This window comes from Protobothrops mucrosquamatus, unplaced genomic scaffold (genome assembly GCF_001527695.2).
Source record: "Protobothrops mucrosquamatus isolate PMUCROS unplaced genomic scaffold, P.Mucros_1.0 scaffold56, whole genome shotgun sequence".
Classification (NCBI taxonomy): domain Eukaryota; kingdom Metazoa; phylum Chordata; class Lepidosauria; order Squamata; family Viperidae; genus Protobothrops; species Protobothrops mucrosquamatus.
In genome coordinates, this window is record NW_015386436.1 from 1,075,776 (window position 1) to 1,084,386 (window position 8,611).

The window sequence follows — 8,611 nt, forward strand, 5'->3', positions numbered from 1 at the left end:
TTCTGACCTGCTGGTGGTTGGGAGGGGACACTCTTAGATCCTGGGGCCCCAGGACTTGAGGGGTGGACGGGCAGGCTGCCTGTTTTCGAATTGGGGCTGGTGTTGAAGCTTGTTCCCCTCCAGGATGTGAGAGAGGGCAGAGCCAGTGGGAGTAAAAGTGGCTAGCTTGTGTTTTGGGGGATTGCAGCTTCAAGTGAGTGCCTGCCTAGGTCACATCGCAGACAATTTGCATGATCCAAGGAGAGTTCAAACACAATATTTATCAGGGAAAACCATTTGCTGCTTCTCTTCGAAAGAGTCACTTTATCAAAGAATGAAATAAGATTGGTTTGGCACAATCTGTTTTTAACAAACACGTGCTGGCTACTAGTTATAACTTTGTTTGCTTCTAGTTGTTCGCCGATCTATTTTTTGATTATCTTTTTTAGGATCTTCCCAGGTATTGATATTAGACTGATTGGTCTTTAGTTTCCTGAGTCCGTTTTTTTTCCCTTTCTTGAAGATGAGAACCACATCAGCCTTTTTCCAATCCTCAGGTGCTTCCCCTGGTGCTCCAGGATTTTTGAAAGATGTTGTGCAATGGTTCTGAGATATAACATCTGCCAGCTCCTTCAGAACTCTGGGATGTAGCCTGTCGGGTCCCGGTGATTTATATTCGGCAAGGTCGGATAGGTGTTCTCTTATCATTTTCTTGCTTATTTTAATTTTTGTTTCTAGTTCAGTGTTTCTCAACCTTGACAATTTTAAGGCATGTGGACTTCAACTCCCAGAATTCCACAGCCAGCAATGCTGGCTGTGGAATTCTGGGAGTTGAAGTCCACATGCCTTAAAATTGTCAAGGTTGAGAAATACTGTTCTAGTTTGTCTTTTGCAGTACAGTAGTTTTTTTTTAGTATGTTGGGCTATAATTTCTTGTTGTGTTAAGACTGATGCAAATCATGAGGTAAGCAGCTCTGCTTTCTCCCCACTGTCTGTTATTTCCTTGCCATCTTCTCTCTTTAGTGGACGTACACTTTCCTTGACTTTTTTCTTGTTATTAATATGTTGAAAGAAACTTTCCCAAGGGGGCGCCCGACTGGCTTACCCCCCCCCCTCAAGGCTGCTGCTGATTGGCTCGCTCTCCTTGGCCAAGTTGCTCATGGTGTGTGCGGGAGGGAAAAATGTGTGGGTCAGAGGGAGACCTCTTTATTAATCCTATTCTTCCTTGTTTTCTAATGTTCCACTCTTGTCCTTATTATTTGCCTGTTTCTATAGCTTTTATTTTCTGTCCTGTATTTATTTTTATTCTCTACTGGGGTCTTCCCTCCCTTCCTATTGGGACCTCAAACTGCATTGTTGCCTTCACTTCTGTTACTCGCTGCTCCGGCCTCTTGTTGTCTCTGCTCTGGTCAGGCCTGCTGTTGTGGTCAGCTCAACTCCACTCTGCTGTCTGGTCTGCTCCACTCCACCCCACTCAGCCAGCTGCTCAATTTGGAGATCAGAGCTCTCTAACTTCGGCTGCTGTTGCTGCCTTTCTCCCCTCCACAGATTTTGCCACCCCCAATTTCTCACAGCCACCGGTTCCCTTTGTTGGTGCTCCAGGCCCTTTGTCCTCCGCCAGATGGGCTGCCAGGCTAGAAGGAGGTGGGGGGGGGCTGCTGATCTCTCTGGGGAGGGAACGCTGATCAAGTCCTCCACCTGAGGCAAATCTCCACTGGGGAGGGCTGCCGGGCTGGAAGGATGCAGGGAGAGGGCTGTGGTAGTCAGCCTGCCTCTAGTTGCTGGGCCCTGGGTCGGGCTGCCTGGCTGCCCCCTCAAGCCGGGCTGCCTAGATTGGAGTATGGGTCTAGGCCAGGGGTAGGCAAGCTTGGCTCTTTTATGACTCGTGGACTTGTTCCCTTTTATTAAATTGTAGCCCTCAATCATGCCACGGCATTTCAGGGGTGCTGAAATACAGCAGTTGCCCTTCTAGGTGTGGTCAGAGCAATCCAGACTAGAGAGGAACTTGATCTTGATCTAGATCTTAATGCTGTACTTCCGTTGAAGCAGTCTGGGATTGTGTGGCTTGTAGACTGAATCACGTTGCGTCATATTGTTGACTCATCTCCAATTTGTGATCCATTGAGATACTTAGATGCTTTTTGTAGGTCCTGCTATCCATTGTGGTCCCTTCGTGACCCTGGAGTCATGGAATCGTAGATTTCTCATAAAGTCCCCCAAGTTGTATTTTTTTTTCCAACTGAGCATCCCAGATTCCTTCAGTCTGTTCTCATAGGCCGTGTCCTCAAGATCCTGTCCCATCGCCATTGCCCTCTGCTGAAATCAAATAGATCTATTACGGCCCCTGGCCAGTCAGACTCTGCTGAAAGTGGGGCTGAGGATCCCTGTGGAACGAAGAACCAGGAAGTATAGGTAGCCCTCAACTTACAACCATTCGTTCAAGGACCGTTTGAGATTACAACGGCACTGGAAAAAGTGATTTGTGATCATTTTTCACACTTACGACCGTGGCACCATCGCCAGGGTCACCTGATCAGAATTCGGATGCTTAGCAACTGGTTCATATTTATGATGGTTGCAGAGCCCTGGGGTCATGTGGTCCCTTTTGCGACCTTCTGACAAGCAAAGGCAATGGGGAGGCCAACTGTGTTACTAACCTTAGTAACAGATCACTTAGTAACTGTGGAAGATCAAACAATCATTCAAGCGGCTCCCATAGAAAGGTGGGAGAGAGATCCATTTCTGTGCTGTGGGAATCTGGCCGGCAGTAGGGCACTCCCGGGATGGGGCTGTGCCACTATCTTTGGAGTACACAAAACTGCCTGGCTTGCCTGGTTTTTGCCACCCATGCTGGGAGAGCTTCCGGCCTTGGCGTGCCAGCCCTCCCTGAAGCAGAGCAAGTTGGAGCCCGTCCAAGCCTGTCACCAAGCACAGACTTGCTGCAGACAGTCCCAACTGGTTCCACCGCTGTGCAGGATTGGCGCAGAGCAGGTCCGCCAAGGTCAGTGGGCAGGCTTCCCCTTCCAGGTGGGGCAGTGCCGAAGTCACACTGGGTGGGGCTTCAGCCAGGCTTCAGAGCCACCGTGTTGCTGGAGGAGTCCACCCCTCCCCCCTGTTTGGAATGCCAGGGAGTGATACCCCCCCACCCACCCACTCCTTGCCAGGTGGCCATGAGGCTCCACCTGGAGCAGAGGCACCATCCAGCTCTGAAGAGTATTAGAGTCCCAGCTGCCAGCCCAGCCCAGCCCCAAAGCTGCTGCTGCTCGGCTCTGCTTGGCAGCTGGGCTGGCACAGTTACTCCGAGGCCGAGAGCGCCCGGGGGCTTGAAGCGCTGGTCCAGGCATCCCTTTTGCTGAATTAAGTGATGAGCCAGGCCACCCCAGAGGAGGAGAGGGGCAGCAGGCCATGTAAGCCCTGCCCGAAGCCCACATATTCTGCCCCGCAGGGTCCTGCAATGGGATGAACAAGTGTTCGGGCAAGGGCTGCATTTGGCTCAGCATGAGGAAATGCAAATAATATCTCTTAAAGTAAAAACTGCAATTCTGGTCAGTTCATCTTAATCATTTTTACGTTAGTTCAACTGCTCACAGAATTTGAGGTCATCTGTCTAGACCAGGGATAGGCAACCTTGGCTCTTTTATGACTCGTGGACTTCAACTCCCAGAATTCCTGAGCCAGAATTCTGGGAGTTGAAATCCACGAGTCATAAAAGAGCCAAGGTTGCCTACCCCCTGGTCTAGACCTTTCTTTTTGTCTAATAATTCCAAAATATTCCAATATTTCCAGCTGGGGTAGTTTTCGTTGGTAGCTGCTTGCTGTAGAACTAAAGGTGCAGGACCCCCCAGGCTTGGGAGTCCAAAGGATGCTGGACTTTGCCTGGTGAGCCAGGACCGTCTTTTTTGCCTGTTGTTCCTGGCACACAAGTGCGGGGGGGTGGGAAGAAAAGAGACCCTGTACTTGACCAAATGATTAGGGGCTGTACTAAGAAGCAGCTGTCCAAAAGCAGTGCAGTCCCTCTCCTGGGCGGTATTAGGACGGGTGAGGCTCCTGTAGCACTTCTGTGCACGTCCCTGAAAGCGGAGGGCAGCAGCAGAGACGATACAGGACTTGAGGGTGGTCTGGAGGAGCCGGATGGAAGGGAGGCCGGAGGGTTGTGTCCAGGGAAGAAGGTCAGGAGCCACCATCCGTGGTCACAGTAAAAAGCCCCAGAAATATTGGGCACAGGTTGCAGCTGCCTGGATCTCATGTAACGGGAGGAAAAAGGCCCAAGGAGAGCCCTCCGTTGCAGGGAAGGGTTTACCTGCGGAAGTGGCAGGTTCTCCATCTGCAGAAGTCTAACCCTTTGCAGAGGGTTGGACTAGATGATCCTTGTGGTCCCTTCCAACATTATAATTTACAGAGGAAAATGGCTTCAGGAGGGAAGAAAGAAAGCTCCGAGAGAGCTTTGGGTTTCTGACCAGATTTTCTAATCCATCATTCAGGCAGATTTTTGGAAGGCGCTTTGCTTGATTTAAGCTATTGATTTTCTGTTTCACTGACAGAATAATCTCTCCCTGGATTACTGCCCAGATCGCCCCTGCATTGTAGTGCGTGCGAAGCGATTCCATAAGGCTACTGGTCCCCTGGGACATCAGTAGTCCTATCACCAGAAACACACAATGAACAATAAGAATTAAATCTAAATAAATAGTAAAACTTGGATGGCCAAACCTGGGGCTGCTTTCTCCGCCACATATCACGGGGGGGGGGGGGGGGGGGGGGGGGGGGGGGGGGGGGGGGGGGGGGGGGGGGGGGAAGGTAGGGGGATGGGAGAAAGACTGGCAGGAAATTAAAAATTACATTAATACACACCCTTCACCGTGTAGCATCTGTGTTGCTAACGTCGCTCTCTTCTTGTACTGAAAGTGGTCTCTTTCCTGTGCTATGGCTGCCCACAGACCGGCCTGCACTGCCTGCCTGGCTTGGGCCTAGCAAGGCTTTCCCAAAATGCTTTTGGGGAAGGCAGAGATCCATCCTGGATCCATTGGCGGCCTCCCTTGCAGGTGGGTCGCGGGCAGCAGCTTTGCCTGCTAACAGGGAGAGAGTCCGGGCTCAGTCGAGAGGCCACAGGCGTAGCCAGTTGTGCCCCAAGCGTGTTCGGAGGCAAGCCAGGATATCTGGTGCAGAGGCCACGTGACCAGCCCACCCTTGTTGCTGCTAGCCCACCGGTCGGGAGGCATCAAGGGAAGATGTTTCTAATTTGGGGGGGGGGGGAAACTTAGGAAATAATAAAGGGAGCGAACCTGAGGTAGTTAGCTTGCTCACCTCTGAATGTGATGCTGGATTTGCGCAGCAGCTTCTTGAATGCCAAACGGGTAAATCACAATGGAAACCACGCTACCCACTGTTTGTTGGAAACAGGCACGTGGGTCCTGTAGCCTCTGCCACTATGGGCAGGCTAGATGCCCAAGAGGCTGCCTGGGGCAGGACATCTATTCACGGTCATCTCTCCTCCTGCCTCCCGTTTCTGCAGTCCAAGATTCTCCCCAGAGGCGGATGTGGAGAGACTTTCAGATGCCTGGAATCGCCAACTATACCACAATGATGCTGAGCCCGGATGGCCGGGTCTTGTACGTTGGTGCCCGCGAGATGCTTCTTGCTCTGAACACCAGCGCCTTCTCTCCCGGGCCCCAGCACCAGCAGGTCAGTTCAGATGCCCTGGTCTCTTGGCTCTCCTTCCCTGCTTCAGGGGGGTAAAATAAAGGTCCTGGGGGGGCGTCCCTAACTACCGTAGCAGCATCTAAGGCAGTCAGCCAGGCTTTGGTCCTCATGCTGGAAGGAGCAGCCATGCCTTATTGGTCGAGGTGAGAACCCTCTTCCCTCCAGCCTCCAGCCGGGTGACTTCCCTTGTCTGCCATCTCATCACACAGCCACCCTATTTGAAAAGCTGAGGGTGGCAGGGGGGATCTGGTTGTGGTTTCGCCTCCAGCAGTTGCCTGTATAAGTAAGAAAAGACTGGCATTGCCGGGTGAGTGATGGCAGCCTGCTTTCCTTCCTGTAGCTGATCTGGCACGCCGAGGAGGAAAAGAAACAGCAGTGCATCTTCAAGGGCAAGGACCCTCAGGTGGGTAATGCCAGTTTTGGGGGGGGGGGTAAACTCTGGCAAGAAGAGCAATGCTCAATTCTGCTGGGAGTCCGGGACCCATTGGGGCGTTGTCTCTTTCCCCCCCCCCCCCGGGCAGCCAGAGCAGCCCAAACTCAGCAGGAGCTTCCTGTGGCCAGCTGGTCCTAAGCGCAGCCTTCTCCTCTTCCTCCCTCCCTCCCTTTGCAGAGAGACTGCCACAACTACATCAAGGTCCTGCTGCAGCTGAACGAGACCCACCTGTACACCTGTGGGACCAGTGCCTTCAGCCCCACCTGCACCTACATTGTGAGGACCATCCCAGACCCCCCTCTCCCCCCCCCCCACCCACATTTGTCTCCTTTGGCTTAGCAAGGCATATCTTGAGGCCATCCCTGGTTGCAGGTGGTTGAATGTTTTGTGGAGCAGAATAATAAGACTAGCTTTATTTAAATCAGAGCCAGGTTCCTAGTTATTTTTGTCTTGCCTATCATGCATTAACAAACTCCGAGTCCTGAAATGGTGCAGGCCTTTAATCTAGCTTAAAATTAATGACCTTCCCAATAAGGCATGTTTTAGCCCCAGGCTGAAGTGAGTTGCTGGTGAAGGTTTTCACAGCTGCCCCAGACAGCTGTTGGGAACCACCCAGCCTGGCAGGGAGTGGGGATCAAGTACAGAGCTAGACTGGAGTCACTGCGCTCAGCTGCGAAAGGACCCAAACCGGCCCTCCCTGAATTCCTTGGAGCCTTATCGAGTTGTTCCCTAGAGAAGGCTGCCAGACTGGGGAGATTCCTGCATTATAGGCAGAACATCTGTGGGTCTGGTTGTCTGTGCCTGACAACAGTCTTGTGCAGGATCAGGCCCTCTTCCTCCCAACTGGTGGGAAGATCCAGCCTGAGGCCATATTCTGGACAGCCCCCTTTGCCCGCTATGGGGGTGGGTGGGCACAACTTCTGGGTTTGCCTGCAACCTCCTCGTGTGAGCTCCCTGTTAGAATTTGCATCCAGGCTCTTTCCCGGGAGAGAAATTGCATGGAAGATCTTTCGCAGCACTGAGCCTTGCAGGAGAGGGGACAGATTGAAAGTGGGGCTGTGTAGCGTCGACCAGCTCAGACTGGTGGGGCTTGTGGGTCTGCCCTTTCTTGTTGGGGGTCACCAATCATTGGCCTCCCCCTTGCAGAGCCTGCCAGCCTTCCAGCTGCAGCGAGATCCTTCCGGGCAGCTCTTGCTGGAGGACGGGAAGGGGCGCTGCCCCTTTGACCCGGAATACAGATCTACAGCCATCACGGTCGGTAAGGAGCTTTGGGGGTTTCAAAGAGGCTACCCTGGGCGCCTTTGAGGGGAGGGGCTGCTGCCTGCAAGGAAGGATGCTCTTCCCTGGGCTCATTGGACAATATGGGGGTGGTCTTCTCTCCATTCTCTTGGTGAGGAGGTCCAGGTGGTGCAGGCAGAAAGCTTCTCATGGCCCTATAACGGCTGCTTTCTCTCAGATGGTGAACTGTATACGGGTACCGTAAGCAAGTTTCAGGGCAACGAGCCCACCATTTTTCGTAGCCTTGGCAGCCGCCCACCCATCAAGACAGAAAGCTCCCTCAACTGGATGCAAGGTGGGTGATGAATGGATGAAAGGAGGGGGAGGGCGATGATGGGGGCACGTGGGGGGGCGTCACAGTTGTACAGCACTTAGATAACAGCCCTGTCACTCACGTTCGGACAAGTTCAGAGCAGGGCAGAGAGCTCTTTTGATGGCCTCGGAGGTCCTTGCCTTTTGGTAACTTTCGCTGATTGTGTTTGGGCTCTGAGGTTGGATGTTGACGTCTCTCCTCTTTGGCTACTTGGCATGGAGCAGCTCTGAGATGACCTTGGCCAGGTTTGGACGAATCACTACCAGGGCATCCTATGACAGTGTATTAGGTGGAGTCCCAGAGCTCTCAACCCTTGCCATGAAACCAACATGGGCAGGTCCATGAAGGCTCTAAGTGGAATTTTCCTCCAATGGGATTTTCCCATGTATTTTACCAGGAAACATAGATAGGGCAGGCTGGAAAAGTCAGTGCCCTCCTAACCATACCCAAGCACTCCGAGTTTGTTGGCGATGTCCATTTTCCTCTCCGAGTTCATGGTGACCTAACCCTAACCCTAAGTGGAATTTCCCTCCAATGGGATTTTCCCATGTATTTTACCAGGAAACATAGATAGGGCAGGCTAGAAAAGTCAGTGCCCTCCTAACCATACCCAAGCACTCCGAGTTTGTTGGCGATGTCCATTTTCCTCTCCGAGTTCATGGTGACCTAACCCTAACCCTAAGTGGAATTTTCCTCCAATGGGATTTTTCCATGTATTTTACCAGGAAACATAGATAGGGCAGGCTACAAAAGTCAGTGCCCTCCTAACCATACCCAAGCACTCCGAGTTTGTTGGCGATGTCCATTTTGCTCTATGAGTTCATGGTGACCTAACCCTAACCCTAAGTGGAATTTTCCTCCTATGGGATTTTCCCATGTATTTTACCAGGAAACATAGATAGGGCAGG

The 8,611-nt window shown here is 52.2% G+C and overlaps 1 protein-coding gene across 1 annotated transcript in view; it reads left to right on the top strand.

Annotated features, from left to right (window-relative positions):
* Window positions 1-5,511: 5,511 nt before the first annotated feature.
* Window positions 5,512-8,611, top strand: part of SEMA4B (semaphorin 4B) — a 16,294-nt gene continuing 13,194 nt past the window's right edge. Inside the window, exons 1-5 of the mRNA XM_029283324.1 lie at window positions 5,512-5,661; window positions 6,020-6,082; window positions 6,290-6,388; window positions 7,259-7,370; window positions 7,569-7,685. Coding sequence (XP_029139157.1) covers window positions 5,515-5,661; window positions 6,020-6,082; window positions 6,290-6,388; window positions 7,259-7,370; window positions 7,569-7,685 — 538 coding nt within the window. The 5' untranslated portion in view covers window positions 5,512-5,514. The remainder of the gene's footprint in view (window positions 5,662-6,019; window positions 6,083-6,289; window positions 6,389-7,258; window positions 7,371-7,568; window positions 7,686-8,611) is intronic.